The sequence below is a fragment of the Boleophthalmus pectinirostris genome, unplaced genomic scaffold, assembly GCF_026225935.1.
Source record: "Boleophthalmus pectinirostris isolate CB_2022bp ecotype Guang Dong unplaced genomic scaffold, ASM2622593v1 HiC_scaffold_18, whole genome shotgun sequence".
Taxonomy (NCBI): Eukaryota; Metazoa; Chordata; class Actinopteri; order Gobiiformes; family Gobiidae; genus Boleophthalmus; species Boleophthalmus pectinirostris.
In genome coordinates this window covers 21,036,971-21,061,898 of record NW_026571133.1, presented here as the reverse complement: position 1 = coordinate 21,061,898, position 24,928 = coordinate 21,036,971, and the positions used below count along the sequence as shown (strand labels likewise).

Below are 24,928 nucleotides of genomic sequence, written 5' to 3'. Positions count from 1 at the left end.
CAGTGCCGATGTGAGTTTGATTTGTGGAAGAGCCCTAAGCGCACTGCATGAAGATGAAGATGGGTGACTTTTAATGACTATGTAGACTGTGCATCGCGGCTGCTGAAACAGTCCAGCACATAACTGCAGGGTGTAAGATGCTGCTAGGGAAAGTATACATGGAGTGACATAACCAAGTGGCGTGCATAGCGCACAAAAACATCTATGCAGAGTACGGGCTGGAGACCCCAACCTCCAAAGGCTATGGAGAATGACTTTCTGATACAGACTGACAGAATGGTAATATGTCGAACCAATCAGACGTAGTGGTGTAGTAGTGCTGAATAAGCAAGGCAAAGCCGTGGTGGTGGACATTGCAATACCAAGCGATCGTAACATCAAGGAAAAGGAACACAAGAAACTAGAGGGGACCTAGGGCTTCAATGAAGAGCTGGAAAAGGCCGAAAACAGCAAAGATCTACTCTTAAGCTAAGTTTAGGAGGACCTGAGCTATACATATATATATATATATATATATATATATATATATATATATATATATATATATATATATATATATATATATATATAGAAAGCAAACAAAGTTTTATTTATTTATTTTTTTCCAAATTGTTCAGTTGTATAAGTGAGTGGTCTCTCTTGCACCAATGTCACACTCACTCTAATTCAGTGATTGATTTACCCATTTGTGGCCTGCTGTGTTCCTTTATTGAACATGCCCATCATCTGTCAAGGACTTGCGCTTTGGTAAATAAAAGGTGAATATAAATGCATGGACGCATCTGTTGTAGCTTTCCAACTCTGTGGCTGAAACAATATTGTGGCTCCAAGCTAATCAAGTGTGGCAATATGTTTTATAGAGCGATGTGGGAGTGTGCCACGGACCTGCTGCTCTTACCTTGTTAGAGCCGAGCGTTACAGCCTATTTGTTATCCTAATGCGTCATGTGACCATGTTAAGAGGACAATGAGAGGGACATGAGTCTAGCTTCGCCCCACTGTGAGTGTTGATTTCATGGTCTATTAAGTTGCTGATTGTGCTACTGCTGTCTGCAACAAATTTAACATCAGTTCCACCCACAAGTGCTCAAGCAAGTGCAGAGTGGTGACTCTTAGCCAAACGTACAAAGAGGTGTAACGAGCTACAGCAGGAGAAAATGCAGTCGCCCTCTTCACCTGGAAGGTACTTCAGTGAAATAGTACATTTCTCACATAAATTATAATCACACAACTTGGATTAAACACCAGCCAACCAACTCTAAATCCTAGACTGAGATGTTTTTATTCAGTATTTTTACTATAGGCTACATAGAGTGAATGTTATATCTTCCACCTCTGTTTCTCTGTCTCTCTCTCTCTCTCCAGTGAACTTTGTGATTCACATGTGGCAGGACTGAACTTCTCATGCTGGTGGATGAGATGGAGAAGAGATGCTTGGATACAGAAGACACAGGAATAGAGAGAGAGAATATGAAAGGATGCTGAGGTTGCTTTGAGGCTGGTAGACTGGCATAAGTCCAAAAAGAGAACAGTGAAATCAGTGAAAGTTGGATTCTGTAGTAAAACTGTGTGCAGAGTGTTGGAAGTGGAGATCGGAACAGTTTGTAGGTCTACATTCTGTTTTACTCAAGTATTGTATAAAAATCTAAAGATAAACTCTACATTTTTTCTTCCTGTTCCACTCATGTGTCTTTGTAGGCATAGGGGGGCAGCATTGCACCACAATTATGGACTCATTTTCTCTTAGTAACAATTTTCACTACTTCACCTTCCACCAAACAATGTTGGAATTGCATAAGCATAATAGACTTGTGATTTTTTTTTTTCCAAAAAGAGAGAATGAGTCACTTCAGCTCTTCAAAGGAATGAGGAGGAATTGATGGAGGAATGTAAAAATACAAAAACAGACAGAAAAAAGCTCTTCCTGCAGCCTTTGATCAGCTATAATTTAATTACCGGCCCTGATTTGGGATTCCAGTCCCCACTCATCACAACACACTGAGAAATTTCCTTTCCACTCAGTGACAGGTTCCAAATATGTAAAATTAAACTACAGGTTTGTTCAGAACAATAGACTGTATTTATGTTTCCCATCTTCTTGCACTTGAGGTTATTTAGAAGAATGGGTGGTTTCGTTTGTCAGTGAATACTTTCACTAACAGCAGCTGCCCTGTATTAGAGATTGTCCATCTCAATTAAAAGGCCTGTTTAGTGTAAATTGATCCAATTTACATTTTTCATTTCAACCATTTAAATGATAATCTTTAATTCTCCCTCTAACCATAATGTTAACACACTGTGTGTGAAATCATAGATAATTTAGGCCAATATTCACAGCTTTAAAATGAAAATACAAATTGATAGAATTAAATTACAATAGCCTACTAACGACAACAGCATGAAGAAAGACTTAATTCATAATTATCAAATAGTTTATTAATAGTTTAGTAAGAATGATTTAAAATGATGAGGAAAAATCACATTAGCATATTCACACTTGAGAAAATTTAATTAAGAAAAAAAGACCTATGACTTTGTTAGTATAGCCTTATGGCTATGGTATATTGTAATATTTAGTATGGATATTAGAATATTTTAATATTTTATTGAATAAGGGGCCTTCTGAGATTGCGTTCATATCAAAAAACATTCTGTGTATTTTTTAGAGTGAGAGAGAGGGAGAGAGAGATTATGTGAGAACTTTTTCCTCAAATACATTTTTTTTTAACTATCTGTCTATTTTTGTGCGCTGTATATTGATTGCCATGTGTATCTGTGAATCACAGAGCTTTCTCAATGGTGTCTTAAGCTCCAATAAGCTTAGAGAAGTTCAGCATAAACACCAGCCTAATCGTCTCTCGCATTCTTTTATTACCAATCATTATTTCTGTTAAAACTCTGTTCTTAAAAGCTTCTTCACAAGCTTTAAATCCTTCTATCAAACTTCATAAGAAGCACTGAGCCAGTCTTGAAAAATGTCTGAATAAAAAAAATGAAGAAAAAATGGGTGAATTGAAGTGACTGTTACTTGCGCTGTGTTGACCTTCAAGCCTTCACTACTTTATTTAGTATATATAGCGTCTGGCAGTGTAGGTCTTACCTTGAATGAATCCCGATGGACGTCAGATATAGCCGGTGGTGAGTGCAAAGTTAAAACACACCAAACCTTTGCTTCCTGGCTGCTTTCACATCTTAAGATTACTTTATGAGTGAAAATAAAAAAGTCAACCAACAAAAATACAAAAAAAGAAGAAAAGGTCTTGTGGAAAATACAATTGTGAACTGCAGACGTTTTCTGGAACTGAGGGCCAGTAATAAAGGTGCAATATCATCTATCCATAGATCCACAGATCAGGGCCAGTGTATTGTATGCTCCACTTCAATCTCACAATCAATATTTAATAACAGGCCTGGTGGACCGCTGCCGTATTGAAAGAAGAGATGCCTAAATGTGTGCAAGATGCCCTTCACTCATGGATGATACTTAAAATAGTCCAGATTACACCAAGTGTAATTTATGATATTTGGCATCTTATTATATATAACAACATATAATAACATATAATTGATTTAATACTTTAATATTAAATGTTCAGTAAAGCTTGATTATGCCCATGGTCTGCATGAAATATCTGCAGTGAAACCATAATTCCATATTGGTGTCAAATTTTTACTTTTAAGGATTTTAAAAGCACAGAAAGGCCAATAAAACCAGTGTTCCAATACTAGCAGTTTTTCATTGAATTACAATAATTGGCAATATTTATCTACTTCAAAATAAGCATGGACAATGGCCGTTTAATTATACCGATACAGCAATTTTTGCATTACATTATTGTCTATTTCTTTAGTGCTAACCTTTTGGACTTGGGTTTTAAAATATTTGTTTTAAGGTGATACATAGTAACACTGTATAAATAACCTATCTTTGCCATTATAATGCATGGATTATACCCAACTGCAATACAACTGTTCAGATGTGAAAGCAGCCAGTGAAAATGAGGATGTTGAGAGACCTGCTGCTTAAGCATATCTACACTGTAATTCTATTTACCATCAGTGAATGAAACGTGAACTTTGACCTTTGACTTCTCTTTCCTCTTTCTCTACAGGAGATGCAGTTGTAATGGCATGACAGGAGTGGGCTCGACACAAAGGGGACACACAGTGGACGCACCTCGCCCAGAACAGTGGACAGTGGACTATACCATCACTAATGTACCAATCCCAATTTAGACTTTTGATTGAGATGTGACTCCAATATAAGTCAATAGAAAAGGAAATGATTCTTTACATATAATGAACATATAGAGGTACCACACACAACTCTGAGTTTGTGTTAATTTTGCTTTTGTCCAGTTGACAGAATTATTATTTATCGATTTGTTACTTTTGACCCTACCAGGATGACTTCGAGATTTTAGGCATATGCACATATATGTATTTTTGCCCATTTCAAAATCAAATTCCCTAAACAAAGTATATGTTTCAGTTTTACTTTTACTTTAAGAACCACTGTCACATCAGCTTGGGCTCCACAGTAATATACATACAAACATTCTTGATGCATATTTACTATGTGATAGTGATGATGATGAAAACAGTGTGTTTTCCCTACAAATGACTTTACAACCAAAATAAACAACATGGACATATACTGTACAGTGGGGAAATAATGCGAAAGAAAAGAAGAGGATGGAGGAGAGGTAGGAGGTCGTGGCACAGTACAACATCAGACTAGAACATAACAGCACACACAGAGAGACAGGTATTAGGAAAAATGGTTTAATATAGGAGACAGAAGCAAAAAACTGCATCACACAAGAACATACGTTTACAAAAATAATTCTGACTGCTTTAGCTACACAGTTAATTCACAGAGGACAGAGAAACTGGAAAATCTAACCAGCTAAAATCAAATTAGTAGATTTCTTTATTAAACTAATACATTAATCCACTGAAGGAGACTATTTCTAACCCTTCTTTTTCTAAGAATTGTCTTATCATGTAGACAGCACGATACAGAAAGTCCAAATGAAGCTTATAGTGCTCTGGTATAGACGAACTTGCTAGAACTAGAAAGAAAAATAGAGATTTGACACTCACTTACCCTCTGCTTTTTCAGAAAATAAATAATACAAAGAAAAGAATGAAAGAAAGAAAAAAAAACTAAAGAAAGAACAAAACACACAAGTGAGGAAAAAGACGTGAAAGAACTCAAGCCAAAGATCACCTAGAAAATCGTAAATATCAAAAGCCAACGTTCTGGAGGCCAGCTATAGAGAAATCAGAACTCTAAGTCAGGTCTGGCCGCATCATCAGAGAGGCCAAAAGAGCATTTTTTCTACATTTTTTTGTTGTATCCTTTAATCTCCAGTATAAAAAAATTCCACTGGTACAAAATGCATAAGTACAATCAGTTGTAGAAATAGGAAAGCCTGCATTTTTTGTACTGTAGTATACCATCCAGTGACAGATTTCCGAAGTTGTCAAACAAACATACATCATACGCTTACAGGATCCACTTAAATGCATTGACTTTGGCTTCTCTCAAGACAGTTACTATACTGAAAACCTCTTTATCAATAATAAAAATCAAACAACAAAGAAATTAGATCATTTCAATAGACAACAAGCTTATTTTACAACACAAAATGAAAAAACACATTTTTTCTTCAAAAAACTTTGACATAAGCTATAATGCAAAGAAACAACAAATATCTTTTTTTTTGTTCCTTTTCTTTGTTTGATAAATAGCACTTGAGATAATTAAGAAATTAGAAAAAAACAGAGAAGTGAACAGTGACTTAGTTAGAAAGATACAACAAGCATAAGCACCAAAAGCCCCTGAGGTGAGCCGCTCCATAGAACTTGCTACCGCCCTCTTGTGCTTTAACATTTAAATGCAAACACATGCTTTGACACACTCACTACGCCATGCAACAAGGTGAAAATTTGGCAATTTTGACAAAATATTTTGGGACTGGTTTTGACAGTATACAAAATAGTGCTTCATATTTTCCAAAACTAACAATGATCATGTATTACGGATTGTGCAAGAGTGACAAAATGTGCAATTGAGTCGATTTGCAGCGGATTTACAATGTTCAAAACCTGCATGTGCTGGTTAGCAAAATGGTCCCTTGACATTAATAGGACTATCCAGCTATTGTAATATGGCTGTGGCACTGCTCATGCTATATACTGCATTTAAGAAAAAAACAAAAACAAACAAAACAAAAAAAAAACAAAAAACAGCTGAAGTCTCTCCTCTTGATTCTTCTATCTGAAGTTTGAGTTTGGTCTTTGAGTAGTTAATGAAAACGCCTTCATCTCTCCTGTTGTTTTGCTTGCCTGTGACCCTTCCAACTCCCGACCAACAACGCTTTATTTCCCCTGTCGCTATTCCAATAAGACAACCCCCTCCACATATCCCTGCTTCTAATAACCCCGGTTAGCCTGAGAGACAGCTAGTGGGCATCCTTCACACCGGAGCTAAAATTTCAGCCATCACAAGCCTCCATACAACTCGGCCAATCTACTCACAAAATGGCGGACAAAATGAGAAGTAAACAGTATACAAAAGGTGACCCTGGACTTGGCACAAATCTGACAAAATAGTCTTCCAAAATACTGGTGCGACGCTCCCTGGTTTAAGGCGACTGGTGAGATTTTGTGTAGAAAATAATGCTGCCATCTTTTTTTTTGCAGACTACTAAACTATAGGCTCTCAGGGAGTAAGGGGAAAAACAATAAACTTTGACAACACTGTGCCATGTAAACGACTTGACCGTGAGAATGTCAGTAACAGTAACACGCTTTGGCATCTAAAACATTTTGGCCCACAAGACTTTATGATTATGAAAAACAAGTCCTGAATCTGTATATTAACTACAAACTCGCATCTCTGAAAAAAGATGTGCTTTTTTCCTCAAAAGAGAAAAGGCTAGTTTGTGAATGTCTTGCTCTGTGCTTACATCATAAAAAGCCAAGCGATGATACATGAAAATAATGATCTCTGAACTGCACAAAATGGTTAAGAAGATTTGAAGAAATAAGGCTTTGTGTATGACTATCACCTCCTCTTTGAAATGAAAAGTCGGAGACGGCGCTGCTAAGAAAACAATCAAAACAATATATTGAAGTGTGTATGACTGAGATACTGATAGAAATAGCTAGGAGTGCAAAGATTTGTGTGGTAAGGCTTTTGATAAAGAAAATATCAGACATTTGGTGTGGGAAGTGGTTTGGGGGCAGAGCGGTGGCTATGGAGAAGGCAAAACTCAGGGGCTTTCGTGCAACAAATAAGTAAAATGTGAGGTCTGCACAGAGAGAGTGTATGCATGTGTGTCCAACTGTGTATAGATATATATACTGTATATATGTGACACATGGGCACTTCTTTACATTTTTTACAAAGAAAAAAAGCAAACATGACATTTTCAGGCAACAAGACCACAGAATAGCAAGATAACAAACTCTTTTTAAATCTATACTTTAAATATGAGGGATCCATACAAAACACTTATAATAAAATACCAATGTTATCAAATCATTTTCACAAGAAATACACTGACGCGGCTAGGCAGGAAGTACCTTCAGAATTTTGGCACTAAACTCCACGGATCTTGTCTTTTTTATTTCTTTATAAGACATTTTGCTGAACAACAAAAACACATTTAATATTGTTTCCCACGAGAGAAATAAAAATCATAATGACATTGATGCTTCACAAGCTGACATTGTAGATATAGATATATATATATATAGATATATTTATATTTATATATATTTTTAAGAATTTTATAGAGCTAATTAACTGACAACAAATTTTAGCAAATAGGGACCCCTGAAAAAGAATAACAGAAAAACAAACTATTGTAATATGAAAGGCTTTGTCTATTCTTCAAGTAAACTGATTTTTTAGTCTTTGAAAAACATGAGACATTTAAGACCATCAGACTTGGGATGGAACCACAACTAAACTCACAAGAAGCACCAACATTAACATGGGTTACAGGTATCGTCATATTTGTTTTTTCCTCTATACATTTTAACAGTAGAAAATATAGGTCATTTTCTTCATGTGCATTTAAACCATGGATTGTCTATCTGTGAGTCAGTTCAGCAAAAGGTGACACAAGTAGGTAGCATATCTCCCCCACCAAACAGGGCAAATGTCTTTTTTGTCATTTTTTATTTAACCTTTGTAACTACTCTAGAAAAAGTGGTTCTTATATATAGACTTTGAATGAGAAACAGAGCCACTTGAAAATGGCCTTATCAAAAAACTTTACACTGCCTGAAAAATGTAAAAACCATTAGAGAGATAGAGCACTCTGAGAGAGTCTAGAATCGATCAGTTTTTTATTCAAAACTGTGGAAGTAGTCTTAATACTTAAAGAAAGTGGCGCAGACAGCTTCTGGCCCTGTGCACTGCGTTTCTCATCTGCAGCAGAATCAAGCCGCGCGCCAATTCCTGTAGTGAGTGTTCAAGTTTATTTTAAATGAAGTAGAGAAAATAGGCAAACACAAAATGCAAAAAATAAAGACATTGAAATGGAAAAACTTTGCCACAGGGTTTTCATAAAAAATTATCAGTCTTTCTTCATATGAATGCAGCTTTATAATAGATTTTTTTGTTCACATTGATTCTTGTTCACCCATCCCCCCAAATTCCTGAAGCCTCTCCCACAACACATGAGGTCACATCCAACAAAACATAAAAAAAAAATAAACGAAAGTAAAAATCCAAATAAAAGTAGGCATTGTACCATAATTTTAAAACTTAAAGATGGTTCCTCTCTTTGTCGATATGAGAGCTGAAGTGTCTTTAGGCTTTAGAACTACACTAATTACTATCCATGACCTGGATGAAAACCTCACAGACCAAAAAACAAAAACAAAACAAAAAACACCACAAGTCCATAGATGTTTAAAAGTTCAAAAAGTCAGTAGGCGGTGGCAGAGGAGTAGAACCAGGATATGGTCAGGTGAGCTCAGAAAAACAAAGATGGGGAGGACGATGACACTTTTTGGGTAGGGGGAGTTTTTTGTTTTAATTTTTTTTGTGTGTTTTTGTGTGTTTTTTATTGGACGCCACGAAGACATGCTAGGCAAACGATGAGCTAACAGGCATGGAGATGGGTGTTTCTAAAAGGGGGAAAGAAAAAACAGGGAAAAGGAGAGAGTTACACACAGAGAGCCAAAGCACCACACCACTACAGCATTTGATAAATTAAGAAAAACAACAACATTAACAACAACAAACAACAATGCAAACTGTCGAATATAGCAACACTACGGACTAATTTCATTGGCAATTTTTAAGCACAAATTTTGCATTTTTGCAGTAGATAGTGATACTAATCTAGGATTATATTATACTAACAAGCAACGACACATTCAGTCATTCACACAAACAAACAAACACAAACCATAGTGCACCCAAAGTCTGATCCATCGCATCCTAGATGGATAACACGTTTGGGAATAAATACTGATATATATTTTTTAGGAGTGGGGGGCCTTTCCTTAAAAATCTTTGGAAGGGTGAGGGCACGGACAAACAACACTCAAAACAAAAATGGGAAAAAAAATCAGATTAAAATGTGAAGGACAGGTGGACGAGCGAGGCTCTCTCGAGACAGGGAGAGAGAGAACACACAGAGATGGATGGACACGGACAATGATTGTGAAGAAGTGAGTGAGGCGTGCGCTTTTCTATGACAGCGGAGTGTTGTGTCGGACTGCACTGAAAAAACATGAAAACATTGGAGAACCCGACTCCACGAGGGTCTTCTTTATCAATGCTGTATTTTTTTTATAGGAGTTCAATAACTTAACAATAGGCAATAAATAAAATCCATTTTATCTGAGGCAGTAAAAATGCTGTATAAAAATAGAACTGCTTTTTTTACAAATAAAATTTACAGGCCTGTGGCTTTCTTTACTTGTATTTTTTTTTTTAACTTTCAACAAACATCAAGTATTTTCAGTTAACCCCTAAACCCATAATACTCTCATTAGGTTATTACCGTCGTATAGACTTCTTCAAATTATGGATCTTTTTTAAAATGTTGTGCATGCGTCCTTTCAACTAAGACCAATGTGATCTGACCCAGAAAATAGTTATAGTATTTTTTTTTTCATAATTTGACAAATAGAAAAGTATTTATTTTTCTTTTATCATAGAAATATGACATATTGTAGCTGGAGTGTTTTTTTCTTCTCGTGGTGGAGTGTAACTGGTGCCATTAACTAGACTGTGTAGAGGCCACTATGATTTGCAGCCTTTGCCCCCGGGTTGCCAGCAGGCAAAGAGGGATTTCAGAGAAGCAGCGGCGGCCTGCAACCAACACCGCGGAGGTCAAAGGTCAGGTGTGCATATTGGCATGAACATCAAAAAGTACTATATAGAGGAACCAGGCCTAGGCCTAAGGTTCACAGCAAGAGAGAAAAAACATAAAATAATCATCATGGCTCCTTTGTCTTCACTTCTATAGTTGGCAAAATAAATACTTTCTAAAAAGGAAAAACATTAAATAATTATTAAATTAAAAATCAGCTACCCATGATAGCTACTTCTGCAGTAAAAGTGAGAAAAATTGCACAAAGTAATGACGATAATGGAAGCGTTCATGTGTGTCAAAAATAAAGTGTAATAAATAATATCTGAAAGAAAACAATAAAAAATCTTCCAAAAATCAAGTATATCAAAAGGAGGAGTGTGTGAGTCTCCCTCCTTCAGGTGGTTGTAGGTCGTCTCCCCTCCCTCCCACAGCCCACCCCCCAGTCCCTGTGCAGAGGTCGTGGCTCGGTTTGCTGTTTTTGTTCTTTTTGTTTTTAGGGGGGACTTACCCTAGCAGTGCTAACAGGGGAGCAGATACACCCTAGTTCTAAGATCAGTACGGTTTGCTGTCATTCTTGGAGCGCTTTAGCTGCACTTTCAGCCTCTTCATGCCGATCTGGAAGCCGTTCATGGCCTGAATGGCTGCCTGTGCCGACACAGGATTGTCGTAGCTGACGAAGCCTAAAAATAAGGCACAATATACATTTTTAGAAACTAGTTTAAGTGTGAGGGAAAGTGTGAGGGAAATAAAACAGAGGCATATGGGTTGCTCTAGTGTAATATCTCTACAAGAGATTGAATAATTATATTATTCTCTATTTACATACATATACTTAATGATGTAAATAGTAAAAGCTCCTCCAAAATATAAGTGTGTGTCATCAAATTACCTAAAAGTAATGACGCATGTAGATTTATATTAAAAATATGTCTTTATGTGTTGCTGTTGATCCATTATAATAATAAAAAAAAGTTTCCCAAGAAATTTAAAATTAGCCTCACAAGAACCCCCAGGATTAGTTTGCCAAGCATTATTTGTACATCATAATAATTACTTCCACAGCAAGGTAAAAGCTATTGTGGAAGCAAGATAAATATAGCAATTTTCTGGTAATTTCGAGTGGCTATTGCCTTGCTTTTATAGTTCATTAAATCTGGCTCCTGCAGGATGATGAATAAAATATGTATTTGTGTAGTGAGTGCTCAGGTAGAAAGATGGTGGTTTGACCTCAGCTATGGGCAGTTCATACTGGCATTTACCTGTGTGACAGTAGTTATGTAAGTAAGTGAATGGTCACTATTCATAAGTAATATAATGTATTATGTGGCTTTGTAATGGGTAGTGGTAGTATGTGTAATTATGCATTGCATCTTACCAAAGCACTTGCTAAGGTTTGTCTGTTTGTCAATAAAGACTTTGGCAGACACCACATTTCCAAAAGGCATAAACATCTGCAGAATGTCCTGGTCCCCGAACTCCTGCGGCAGGTGGTAGATAAACAGGTTAGCGCCTTCAGGACCTGCAAGGACATGAAGATATAAAAATAGGTGTTATATGTCATAGTGGATTGCATTTGAAAATATAAGGAGCCGAGTAGCATTGTGCTTATGACCCACTGCTGTGCTGTTGTCATAGAAACGCGACAAAAGCACGACAATGTTGCCCGACCTTGAGTTTTGTATTGCTTTTTAAATAACATTTTGTGATTGTATTGAGTATTAAACAAAATTGTGAGCTTTGAGTGATGATGGTGTGTCCATCTACTGTTCTTTTGCTGTTCATTCATTGATACAAGGCACATGTGATGTTTCTCTTAAGAGGGGTCAGGGGTGAGCTCCTGACCTTCTGTCTCAAATTTGAATATTTTGATAAGGTTACCTCTCTTAAAGCCTATTATTCCCCTTTTAATAACTGAGGCAACATGGGACTGGTGAAGGGGTTTGGTCACCATGGCTGCTCGTGGTTGATGATATGAAAGCTTGAAATAAAAAGGACAGCATCTTTGCAGTTATCTCCCATGTTTTCTGTGACAGAGGCAATAATGGGAAGTGTGTGGCTGTGTTTGTTTTAGCACACAATTTCATCACTAGTTTGTATGCTGGACTGTCAGTAGAGGCTTCTCACACAATTCCACTTAAAACATTACATTCTGGTTCAGGAGACAGCGTGGTGCCAATAATTTTCCTTTTAAAAGGTAGTCAACAGGGCTAACTATGATACCAGTTTTTAACCACTTCAAATGTTTTATAAATAATAATTAATTTGGATAAGTATAACTTTTGAGTGTATTGTGAGAGTTATTAGTAGAAGTATCAATTTGTGTTAGCAATGAGTGTCCAAGGCTAAATAGCACACAGTGCATCTTTATGTTTATATGATTTTCTGTTTATATTTATGTTTATATGATTTTCAAGTAGATTTCCTCACACTGGGGAGACAGGAGCTTGCTTGGTAGAGTTTATCCTCTGATCTACAGGTTGCAAGTAGCCTAGTGTGTAAATGTGAGTGTCAATAGGTGAGTGGTTGAAAATCTTTGAGTGCCTTGAAGGTAGAAAAGTGGTGTACAAAAATGTGTCCATTTATCATGATCATCAGTAAATCATATTAAAAGTGCATAAATAAAGGGTTAATTTTTTTTTTGGGAAAAAGGATTAAAAATCCCCAAGATCAGTGAAAACCTAAAGCCAGACTTTGTTCAAATAAACAGGTAAAGTACTGAATGCTGTTAATCAGAGGTGAGGGAAGATTTCTTGGCTACACAGGCATATTTGAGAAGTTTCCTGCGTTTGAATGACGTGCTGCAGTTAATGGCTATGATTGATCCTTCACAAAATGGAGTGAGCCGAACAATTTGCTGTAAGGAGGACATCATACTATCATACTGTTCCTGCTTTGAAAAAGAAAAGTAGCAGTCTGACTCATTAGACATCAATCCATGTTTGATGTAATTCTTGGTGCAATTTTGTATTGTTTATTATTAGATCCTCTGTCTAAAATACAAAATACAATTATGATGGGCGCAATACTCAAACATTATAAGTCTCCCTATAATGTCATTGACTTTTCATTGGTAAAATCTTTAAGAATATGGTTATACCATTTAATTAAGGATTTAGCAAGAGGGCCTTCATGGTGAGAGGCAATGCTGTAATTATAATCCTATTGTATTTTTAGCCTCCAGTCTATAGGCCAAATCAGTTTTAATTTCTTGGTCCTCTTAACCCAGCTACATGTCCTAGAGCCACTTACCCTCCTTCTGACTGCCAGCGGCCCCTTGTTGCTGCAGCAGTGATTGGCTGTAGAGGGTGGGCAGTGCAGCAGCGGCGTACTGCTGTATCCCTGAGTAGGCCTGTGTCAGCGCATCCATGGTGCCCGCTGTGCCATTGGTGAGCCCTGCACCACCCAGACCTCCATTTAGAGCCGCCATACCTGAGAGCATTTGAGCAACTTTACATAAAACCCAACAATAAAGAAAGAAGAGTGCACTTACTGATTAGCGCTCAAGGTTTTCTTATTATAACCACATATACATGATACGAGACAGACAAAAGTTGACAAGTTCATAAAGATATTTACAGATATATGCACACACTACACAGATTGAGACAGGACTGCGACAATACACATGACGCACACAACAGCTACATTACATCCAATGAAATAGTGTGAGTGCAGTTGATGACAGCCAGAGCTGCACATAAAAAAGTCACTGAGAAACAACATGACAACATTGCAAAACAGAAACATATAAATAACAACAACAACATGGAGATGAAGTTTAAATTATTATTGGGTATGCTCAAAATTAATTAAGCTGGGCTAACAATTCTGTTTTGTAGTCAATGTATATTAGATGCTGTTCACTAGTAGTAAGTATTGTTAGAAGCTTAATTAAACAGTTACAGAAACCACTGTAACAAATACTGGTGGAAAGTGTACTGAAAATTTGTACATGGATAAAAATGTACTCAATTACAAGCACAAGTAAAAGTAAAAAGAACAGCTGAAAATACTCCTCAGAGTACAAGAGTCAGTTACTTTTTGATTTTTAGCAGCAGTTTAGATCGGTATTTTATATAAATTTAACAGTTTAAACCTGAAGTTTAGAAGCCTCAACATTAGAAGAAGGCAATGCAGAGCAATGTGTGTTTGTTGGTATAGAAAAGACAGAGCAGTGGGACTTGTCAACTCAATTACAGTAATGTACCACCTCTGTAAATACTTCAGTCTATCATTGAGGTAAAAAGACCCAAAGCAATTTTTTGAAGAAAATGCTAAATTCTGGATAGTTTGGCCTGAAAAATATCACACGAGCTGGACTCTTGTCAAATGTCAGACCAAGGGTTTTTACATAGGTAAAAACAAGGAATATTTTTCATCTCATTTCATCTGCAACTGACTTGATTCTGCTGTAGGATGCTGTAGGTGTACCAAACCACTTTAGAATATTTAAACTAGCATGTCATTATGTGTACTTTTCCAGCCAGTGACATTTTATTTTAGTGTTTGAACGGCAGCATGTCTTCATGTTGGTGGGAGGTGGGTTTTTTAAAAGCCAGGGAACACAGGAGGAACACTCATTAGCCGCTTGTAACTGCTTCATTTGGCCACGCAGGGCAACTTGTCGCAGACTGGCTCAGCCTCTCTGTCTCCTCAGCATCAGACACACTAAAATAAATGATCACCTCAGCGCTCTGGATTATAGGTCACTCACTTATTCAGGAATAATTGCACTGGTGACCTTTGCAATTCAATTAAAGCCTAGATGTGTTTAAATGAGGTGGCTTGATGGGAGAGGAGCAAGCAGAGGAGAAAAGGGTTATCCACGAACAAAATGGGATGTAAAGCGAAAGTGATCCATCCCCTTTAAAAGAAATGGGGGTGCCTACATGTGTGTGTGGTGTACCTGTGTAGATCTATGATTTACACAGCGGATACAGCCACTGGTGCCATGGAGCGCTAAAGGTCAGAGGAGAATAATGTGGTGGAAGGGGCCTCTAGCTCAGGATCTGGGCTGTCATAACAGGCTTGATTAAGATCCCAGTCCTGTCTCCCCAGAGGTCAAAGGCAGGACACAACATACAGTCATAATAGCAGACCACACAGGCACGAGGCTCTACATTGTTCAATACACAGTGTGTATAGGAACACGTAGCGGCTCCCTGGGTCATTGTGAAAACATGGAGTCGTTTATATACTCCATTGATTCTGCAAAAACTGCCCCAAGCTGTGACTTTCTGTTGCTTTTAAAAGGGGGGAAAAGTAGATGCATTTTATAGGCAAAAGACATGAGTTAATTCAGCTACAATCTATTACCAGATGGTGCCTGATGGCAGAGTAGTTATCCCTGCAATTTGATTCTACTTTAGTGTCTTGTGTTCCTTTAACCTTTCTGTTTCTTTCACCCTTCTAAGACATAAATCTACCTAACTGAAACAGCTGCTTTTCAGTGTCTGGTACCAGTCATTGTCCAGATAAGGGTGTTCAAAATGGCTGGTATAGGCTCCTCTGTGACCATGTGGAAGGAAAAATATTATACAATCATATATTTCTCATGTTTCTAATTATGAATATACTTTGGGTTACTTTGGGTCAATGAGTTAGTGCAAAAAGTATAATGGATAATCACATACAAATAATGACAAACATACAAACAGCTAAGACAGTAAACGAGTATGGTACAAACAGATGAATTCAGCACAAAGCCAGGAAGCTAGTGAAAGAGGCAATGGAGATGGATGAGAGGACATGGCCTGATGAACCAGTGACAGAAGTGTCAGAGAGACAGAGAGTACCAATCAGAGGCGTGCAAACTGAGAGATTTAAAAACATTGCATTCTGTTCAATGCTTTATCTTTTAAATAGAGTTAGGGGTGTTTTTTTTTTTCAAAGTTAAGTGTATTTTGTGTCTATGTTGTTCTGTTACATGTCAACCTAAATTGCTGAACATTTGTTTAAGATGTTTACACTATAAATACCCCCAATTAAAAAGCAGCATTCACAGAACCATACAGTACTTTATCTTTATGCTGCTAGTCTCAGGGTGTCAGTTCACACTTGGCTCTGACATGAATGTTTAAGGTGACTTGTGGTGGGTGTAGATGGGATGAAGATGGTGAATACTCACTATTGACACTACCTGCTAGTGCATTAATGTTGTTGAGGCCCACTGTGGCACCTGCCAGGCCCTGCAGGGTGCCCAGAGAGGTCAGAGAGTTCATGGCGCCGGCGTTGGAGCTGGCTGTGGTACCTGCTGCTGGAGGGCCAGGATGAGAGGAGGACAGGACAGGAGACAGATAGCAAAGTGTTATACTGTATTTAAGCTCAAAGGAAAATACAAATGCAGATGTTAAGTACATATCTATGTTCAGTTATAGTATTCTTATATCACTCACCACAGCAACTATTATGTATTGGATACTCTGCATAATGCATGCATGTCATGTATGCATTAAGCATACATAATGCATATGCACTCTTTATATATATATATATATATATATATATATATATATATATATATATATATATATATATATATATATATATATATATATATATATATATATATATATATATATATATATATATATATATATACACATTAGCTTCACTGTTTAGGCATCCGTAGGGTGAAGGTATACAGATTACAACCTTGAAAAGGAAAAAAACTGCTTTTTCAAATTATTTTCAAATCCAGGATGGCAGGAGGAGCAAACCTGAATGACGTGTTTCTTTACAGTATATGCAGCCTTGGCTTTTATCACAGCAGAGTCCTTGCACATTCCTACAATAGATTTGACTAACATGGTATTTTACTGAGAAGATTTCTAAGAATCTAGCAAAACAGCCTATTTAAGGATTTACATAGAGCTGCACTGACGATCTAATGAACACACTGAACATAAATATCCAAAGTAGCATCAGTAGCACATTCCAGACAGGACTGTTCTTATACCACCAACAATAATTAACAAGTTGGATTGCTCCACTGAAGGCGAGCATGTAATCACATGAAACAGTACAAGCCAAAGATATGCAGACTAGGTCCAAAGATTGTTCTGTTTTACCTGTCACAGCTGCAACACAACTCACAGCCAAAATACAAACACACTGTGTACAGCAACACAGAGGAATGATGAAGAGTATGGTGCAAAGAAGTCACCAAAACAGAACACTACATCTATTAATTTACCCTTTATCTCATCAAAGCGTTGCCAGCAAAGCAGGAATGCTGCCAGATGTATGAAGAAACGGTGTGAAAATATAGCATTTTGACAAATGGTAGAAAAAAGGAAAAGAAGATGAAGATAGCTGCCTGTCTTCATGCAAACGTGACTGTTTATATCAAACTGCTGCAGTGTTTGCTGTTTCACTGACACATGCAATATGGTGCCATTCATTTACAGAAAGTAGTTCAACCCAAATTTCTACTCAAAGACATTCAGCCAGATCAAAATTATGGAACTCAAGTAATGTGTGGAGAAAGAAGAATGAACCAGGGAAAAAAAGACAAATAAATATGCTAAATAAGACAAAACAAGGAAAGGTAGATCTGTGGCTAAGGCTAACCAAAGTGAGACAAAATTCAGGTAAGTGGGTATGGAAATAGCTGAGGAATGTTAAGGCTTCTGATATTTGCACTGATATTTGAAACAACACACAAAGTAAAAGAAGAAGAAACCAGTAAAGGATGAGAAAAAATATTTGTGAAATAATTAAATTTTTTATATTTGAAAGGTTTACATCTATCCCCAAGGACAACACAATCACATCCTATTTATCAAGTAAGCATTGCCACCCTATTGTCCATGGTGGAGATCCCAAGGCATAGTATAGTAAATGTTAATTGTGCATTATTTGGAGGATTACTTGATACACCTCACAATATCATGAAAGTAATGTTAGGTTGTGCTGTAATATAAATGAGGTCATATCACATTATAACCTACAACCATCAGTTGCTGAGCAGTTGTTGTTATGTAATAGTACAGTAAGGTATAGATTATCTTTGAAAGCGGTATAATTTGTATTATTTTTCCAGTTGAAATATTTCTATGTGGGGCTGAGATGCTATATTATGCCTTAGAAAAAGTTGTTCATATAGAGGAAGTAGCTGTGGCGGTGTAAACAATATTGACTGTAAAGAATACAGCACTGGGCCATACAGAGAGCACTTCACAATCACATGCAGATTCGGGCGCACACACAGACACACACATGTAAGCACACCACATGGCCGGCTCACGGATAAGGAAGTGACGGACGACGCCATGACAACTGCACACAATCAGATGAGGTCCACGGAGTGATAAAGTGGAGAGTTACACAAACCGTGCCACTTCTCTATTAAGATTTCAACAATGGATGTGACTATGAACATGGTTTGTGGTGACAGCAACGAAGATGTGCGAGATCTGTTAACACAGGGATGAAAATGTAGAGGAGCGGAGGTGAGGCAGGCCTCGCCCTGGCATCAAGCCCCGCCCCAAGAAGCTGCGGCTGCGTTACCTGGGCTGGCCAACGCTCCCAGGGACGCCGCACTGGAGGACAGGGGGTTTGCGGTGGAAGGGCTGGCTGAGTTTTGAGCTGCTGCTGCTGCCGCCGCTAAAGTGGCCAGATTCTGCAACTGCAGCGCACTCATACCTGGAGAAAGGAGCCAGAGAGGTGTGTCAATCCTGCAGAGCCAGGCTGAGGACTGTGGACTGGCCAAACGAGACGACAGGAGACAACTGAACTGTTTGCAAACCAAACCAGTGTGTGCCGCTGTGAATGACTGTGAACCTTCCTATTTCAAACAGCTACAGTAATAACTAAAGCGTGTGCAGCCAAATGGTACACGGGCTGCTTTCACTAATAAGTCCCAACGCACCTAACCCAGTCAAAACAGATGTTTAAGAGTACGAATGAGGGGTTTCTGTCTTTCATCACTATATGTTATGTTATATACAAATCAAAACACATCTGACCTCTACGTGTCAATATCAAAGTTAGTCCATTTATAGTAGTTCCTCAAAGACATCTAAATAAATAAAATCCGCCCTCAGTAACATTATATGATTATACTCCAAATTAATAAATTACCAAATATGTTTAAATTATGATTATGTCTTATACTAAAGTCCTAACAGCAGGTCAACAGCAGTGGGTCAAATACCTCGGAGCAGCTTATTCTGTTCAGGGACTTGTTAGAGAACATGGGCCGCACCTATGGGGTGTATGCTCGTATATACAGTTTGGATGTATATACAGTGCCATGGAAACATACATACACAGTCACACACACAAAGACAAAATCAACAATATTTCTCAAATAAATTAATCGCTAAATTAAAAAATTAAAAAAAGACAACAACTAGACAACAACTGTATCCATCTCTGCACAGGACCAAATGCACCTACCTATTGTACAATCCTTCAAATAAAGTAGTACACTCACTACTTAACTATCCAAAATATCTATTCATTGACAAGCTCTTCCACAAAAAGAAAAAAAAAAAGAAATCTCACTTTGAGCTTAACGATTGCCTTAAATTGTGAAGATAGTGCATCTGTGATGGTTTTAAAAAAGTGTCCATTGAACGCTGTGTGTGAGTTGTCTTTACTCATCTGTGAAGTGCACTGAAGCCAAAACCAATCTGTTTTTCAAAGTGATTTTCTCCCAATTTTATGTGTTATATCTGAAGTCAAGATACATTTTATTTTTCCACACGCGTAACAGCTGGGCCTGTCATTCTTACTGTCACAATAAACTAATTTGGGGGAAGCTTAAAAAAGCTGGCTCACTCAGTGTTTCAGGGAGATGAGAAAGCTTCTTCATGGTTCTTTTTAATACTTTGTTGAAGCAGTTCTCCACTGAAGATGAGTTTGGAGAGAAACCAGAAACTGGTTAAGGACAGGTAGGACCACTAAGTACCAGTGAGAATAATGCAATGTATTGAGGCATATAAATTTGAAGTCCTGCCTTCATTCAGTCAATTCATATCTTAAATTAGTCATGCATTTTGTGTGTTTTTACATCAGATTTTTTTCCTTTTTTCAAACACGATGTGAAAAATGTTTTAACAGAAAGTCAGTCACCTGCTTGAAGAAAAAACTGCAATCTGACATATCAAGACTATTGTATGCAGACCAGTGGCGGACCGTGCTTTTCACAGCTAGGCCTTAATGCTCCATCTGAAACAATCCACTCCTCAATAACTATTTTATGGTTATAAAATCGATCTTATTACACAGAAACAGTATAAAGAGCCGTGGAGATTCCGTGCACAGAGAAGTGAGGAGAGGGGGGTGCGCAGTGCACAGAGAAGAAGTGAGGAGCGCTGGGGTGCAAAACCAGAACTAAACCAGAACTAAACCAGGACTGTTTGTCGGGACGGGCACGAAAGTGCGCTCGCTTAGACTGTCAGGTGGTCAGGTGGTCAGGTCATGGGGCCGCACGGGGCCGCACGGGGCCGCACGGGATGGCTCCGAGCTGCACGGGGCTGCACAGGGCTCCCCGCCGCACCCTGGGGCTCAGTGCAGCTTTCACCCGATCGCGTTTTGCGGATGCCCTGGTCCACGGGCTCGGGCTTCTCTCTCTTTGCTCTCTCTCAAGTCCAAGATTAGTCCTGGTTTAGTCCTGATTTAGACCTGGTTTAGACCTGGTGTAGTCATGGTTTAGACCTGGTTTTGTCCAGGTTCCGCTACTGATGCAGTTTGCTGCTTTGACTGGGCTGCTCTCTGACTGTCCAATCAATGGGTCTGAATATCGAGACGTTGCTGTACGCCTGCTAGAAGGCCCCGGTGACACCAACTCAAAATCTGACTGGTTGAAGCAACAGTTTCATAGACATTTATTTTGTGTTTGAGGGCCTGCAGAACGGATCGTGAAGGCCTCAGGCACACTTCTTTGATTTTGACCCTGCCTGGCAACAAATGATGACTGAAATGTGATTGGTCAAGATACTTTAATATGAAAACACATGTCTGGAAGCAACACAACCATCGGAAAAGCTCTGAAAGGAAGCGGACAGACCACTTGGAACTATTTAATAATATAATTAACATCAGTCTGTGATTCAGATATTTTTATAGGCCAGCAGAGAAGGCCTTGCAGGCCCTGACGGCCCATCACTGATGTGGACCCAAATCACTGTTTAGATCAATTCTGTATCATACTAATGACCAAGTAAATATGCTACTTTCAGTAACTCAAAGTACATACCAATAGTATTACATTAATAAAATTATTCTGGGATTGACGTTTACCCATGAGGTCTGTAAGTATAGTTTTGGGCACTTCACCACTGTGCCACGAGAGCTTAAAAGTGCTACTGGCACTGCAGCAATAATAATTTGCCATGGAACCAATGTTTTTACTTAAAATAATGCATATGAAATTTTCTGATGTGAAAAGTGCAATAAACAAAAGAATAATAAAATAATTTTAAATGTAGGCTATATGTATTAATTTATGTCTAAATCTTGTGTCATCTTATGAACCCAGTATTGTGTCCTTTATTGTCCCACCCCTACTGATTATTGATTATTTGCATGCATTTGGGTTCTGACCCCATGCCTATTTTAAAAATATTACTATTAAATTATAAATACAACATTTATGAAGCACAGTATGATTGTTGCTATGTAAACCATAAGTATTGATTTATGTGCATTAATAGGTCTTAGAAGTCTGTACTTATCCTCTGCACATATTTAGACCAGTGATTCTTAATTCTCCTTCATTATTATTAAATTTAACATGTCTCCCAGAATGACCATTAAAAGACTATCAATCTTCTGTTCATCTGTCCCACTTCCTCTGTTCTCTGAAGACGTGTCTAGCAGCTTTCTTTCTTTCTTTCTTTCTTTTTCCTTAAAGCACTCTGGTCCAATCATTCATTTCATTGTCAAAGACTATCTGTCTTAGGACAATTTCTGAGACGGTTCGAAAGACGAACAGAAGATAAAAATAACTGGACTGAAGAGAAGAAGGGCGCCTGTTTGAGACAATGGGAACATCAGATGGTCCGGGAGTGCATGAGTGTACATATGTGTTGGAATAGATGTGTGTGTGTGACTGTGGACAGTATGGCAGATCTGGGTTGGCTGCATCTAATTGAATGCTCATTGGTGTAATTGAAGGCTCTCAGCGCTACAGCTCGTGGTGTTAAAGACTGGGACCAGATGTCATTCAGCTGTCTCCCATCTTCTGCCAATCACTAATGCACGCTCATACTAGCTTCCCATCTCCCTCTTTCCCTCTCTCTCCATTCACAGATGGAGGACCAACAGATCTCCAGCTTCAGACAGTGCTACTCGCCCCCGCGTCCAAATCACAGCTCATTTATTCACGCCACTGCAAAGGGAGAAATGTGTACTTTGGAGCTAAGACTGGGCACAAAAGGAGAGAGAGAGAGAGGAAGAGAGAGAGAGAGAGAGAGAGAGAGAGAGAGAGAGAGAGAGAGAGAGAGAGAGAGAGAGAGAGAGAGAGAGAGAGAGAGAGAGAGAGAGAGAGAGAGAGAGAGAGAGAGAGAGAGAGAGAGAGAGAGAGAGAGAGAGAGAGAGAGAGAGAGAGAGAGAGAGAGAGAGAGAGAGAGAGAGAGAGAGAGAATACCTCGTATGACCAAAAACTCCCAATAAGATTTGCTTTTGTTGCCAGGCAGTTTTTCTAGCATCGCCTGCCTGAACAATTAGGAGCTTGTGGAGCATAGGAGAGAACAGAGTGAGAAAAACAGCAAGAGACATCAAGGAAAAGATGAGATAAAGGAAGGGTGCGACATTACAGGGAGGTGTAGGAGTGACTGCGAAAAAGAGCTTAAAATAAACAGTGAATGTGGCAACAAAGGCACACACTCATAAATCTAAACCATAGTTATAGAGAAAATCAAACTAACAAGAAACAATAAAAAGTATATCATGGCTTAGTACTTTTTCTATGTATGATTCCCAATAAATCAAAAGTGCAGTCGTATTTAAATATAGCCATAGCTTGACTTATCTTCCTTTCACTATCTTAGACACAAAGCTGACAACTGACAAATTGGAAAAAAAAAATAAATAAAAATTGTATCACAACTTTCATGTTAACTTAAATGTCTAAACATATTACAACATACAGAATATTCAAACAATTGTGAACAAATGGCTTTCTAGATTTCGTGCATAGTCCAATTTTATGAAGAACCTCCTGAGAGGGCAAACATCTTCAACTTGAAGCCAAAGCCAGACTTATCAAATCTTTTGTTGTCATTCAAATAACATGAATGACTTTGGCAGTGTTGTGGTATTAGAATCTTCACATTTTCAAGGCTATATATAAGAAAGAATGGCTTCCATCTTTCAAAGTGCAATCCTAAAAAGATACTTCTTAAATAAAAATGGTTATCTTGTTGAGCATTTAAAATGAGTGTGCTTAGTTTGCTCAAGGCTTGAATTAATGGAGCACTGGATTAAAATGCTGTGACTTCTGACACTGACACATCCTTCATCCCTTACATACTTGTTCTCGACTTGAACTGTTCAGAATTACACAGTTGTTATCGCTTTTTCTTTTTTGAACTGTGTGAACTGTTAATTTTGTGAACTATTAAAAAATAAATAAATAAACAAATTAATAAATAAAAGCATCCCAACACCTTTACATAAATAGGGCAGTAGGGGGTGCCATCCTGCAGTGGGAGTGCTTCTTTGAAGAAACAACTGAAGCCATTTTCTCCAGTCCTTTTTCTTTGTGGGCCTCATCCATCCCTGACAAAAGCCTGGTGCTAGCTACTGTTGCACGCCCAGGGCACAACTGGTGTCTGGCCTCATTAAAAGATCAAGACAAATCTTAGCAACACTTAATAAATCTGCAGGGCAAAGATCTCTCTTTACTCCAGCATGCAAGTTCATCTGTTATGCTCTTTGGTCCGCTTTTAGAAGTCTGAAGAAAAAAAGAAGAACACAAAGACTGTGCCTGTGGAAGAGGAGGGAGAAGAAGAGTTTATTAGTGATCTGGACTCACCGGCCATCTGCTGGATCCCACTGAAGGCTCCAAGGTTTCCAGAAGATGTGGCCTGCTGAAGCAACTGTGCACCAGGCAGAGAGAGAGAGAGAGAGAGAGAGAGAGAGAGTGAGAGAGAGGGAGAGAGAGAGAGAGGATAGAGGGAGAGAGAGAGAGAGAGAGAGAGAGAGAGAGAGAGAGAGAGAGAGAGAGAGAGAGAGAGAGAGAGAGAGAGAGAGAGAGAGAGGAGAGAGAGAGAGAGAGAGAGAGAGAGAGGGAGAGAGAGGAGAGAGAGAGAGAGAGAGAGGAGAGAGAGAGAGAGAGAGAGAGAGAGAGGAGAGAGAGAGAGAGAGAGAGAGAGGGATAGAGGAGAGAGAGAGAGAGAGAGACATAGGTGGATACTCAGCACTGAATGCATGTTTGTACAAGGCTATGCACAGAAGCTAACATTGTAATGAGCAATTTAGCAATGCGCTTTTTGCATCAGCGCTCTATGAGTAAATGAGCTGCTAATACAGGCTGATCTCTCCTCTAAGCGAGCACTGTTTGTATTCTGTCATGATTCTCCAAGACAAGTTGAGCATGAAAGCTCTAATCTAGCCCACTAATTA

The 24,928-nt window shown here is 38.3% G+C and overlaps 1 protein-coding gene across 6 annotated transcripts in view; it reads right to left on the bottom strand.

Moving 5' to 3' along the window:
- Nucleotides 1–4,768: 4,768 nt before the first annotated feature.
- celf2 (cugbp, Elav-like family member 2) overlaps nucleotides 4,769–24,928 on the bottom strand; it is a 140,785-nt gene continuing 120,625 nt past the window's right edge. Inside the window, exons 9-15 of one of the 6 annotated variants that reach the window (XM_055153629.1) lie at nucleotides 24,339–24,402; nucleotides 18,863–18,997; nucleotides 16,491–16,604; nucleotides 13,601–13,780; nucleotides 11,727–11,870; nucleotides 10,860–11,031; nucleotides 4,769–9,152 (exon numbers count right to left, since the gene is read on the bottom strand). In XM_055153629.1, coding sequence (XP_055009604.1) covers nucleotides 10,904–11,031; nucleotides 11,727–11,870; nucleotides 13,601–13,780; nucleotides 16,491–16,604; nucleotides 18,863–18,997; nucleotides 24,339–24,402 — 765 coding nt within the window. In that variant the 3' untranslated portion in view covers nucleotides 4,769–9,152; nucleotides 10,860–10,903. Of the gene's footprint in view, nucleotides 9,153–10,859; nucleotides 11,032–11,726; nucleotides 11,871–13,600; nucleotides 13,781–16,478; nucleotides 16,608–18,862; nucleotides 18,998–24,338; nucleotides 24,403–24,928 lie in introns of all 6 variants that reach the window. The other 5 variants (XM_055153628.1, XM_055153631.1, XM_055153632.1 and 2 more) reach the window with 5 other exon arrangements.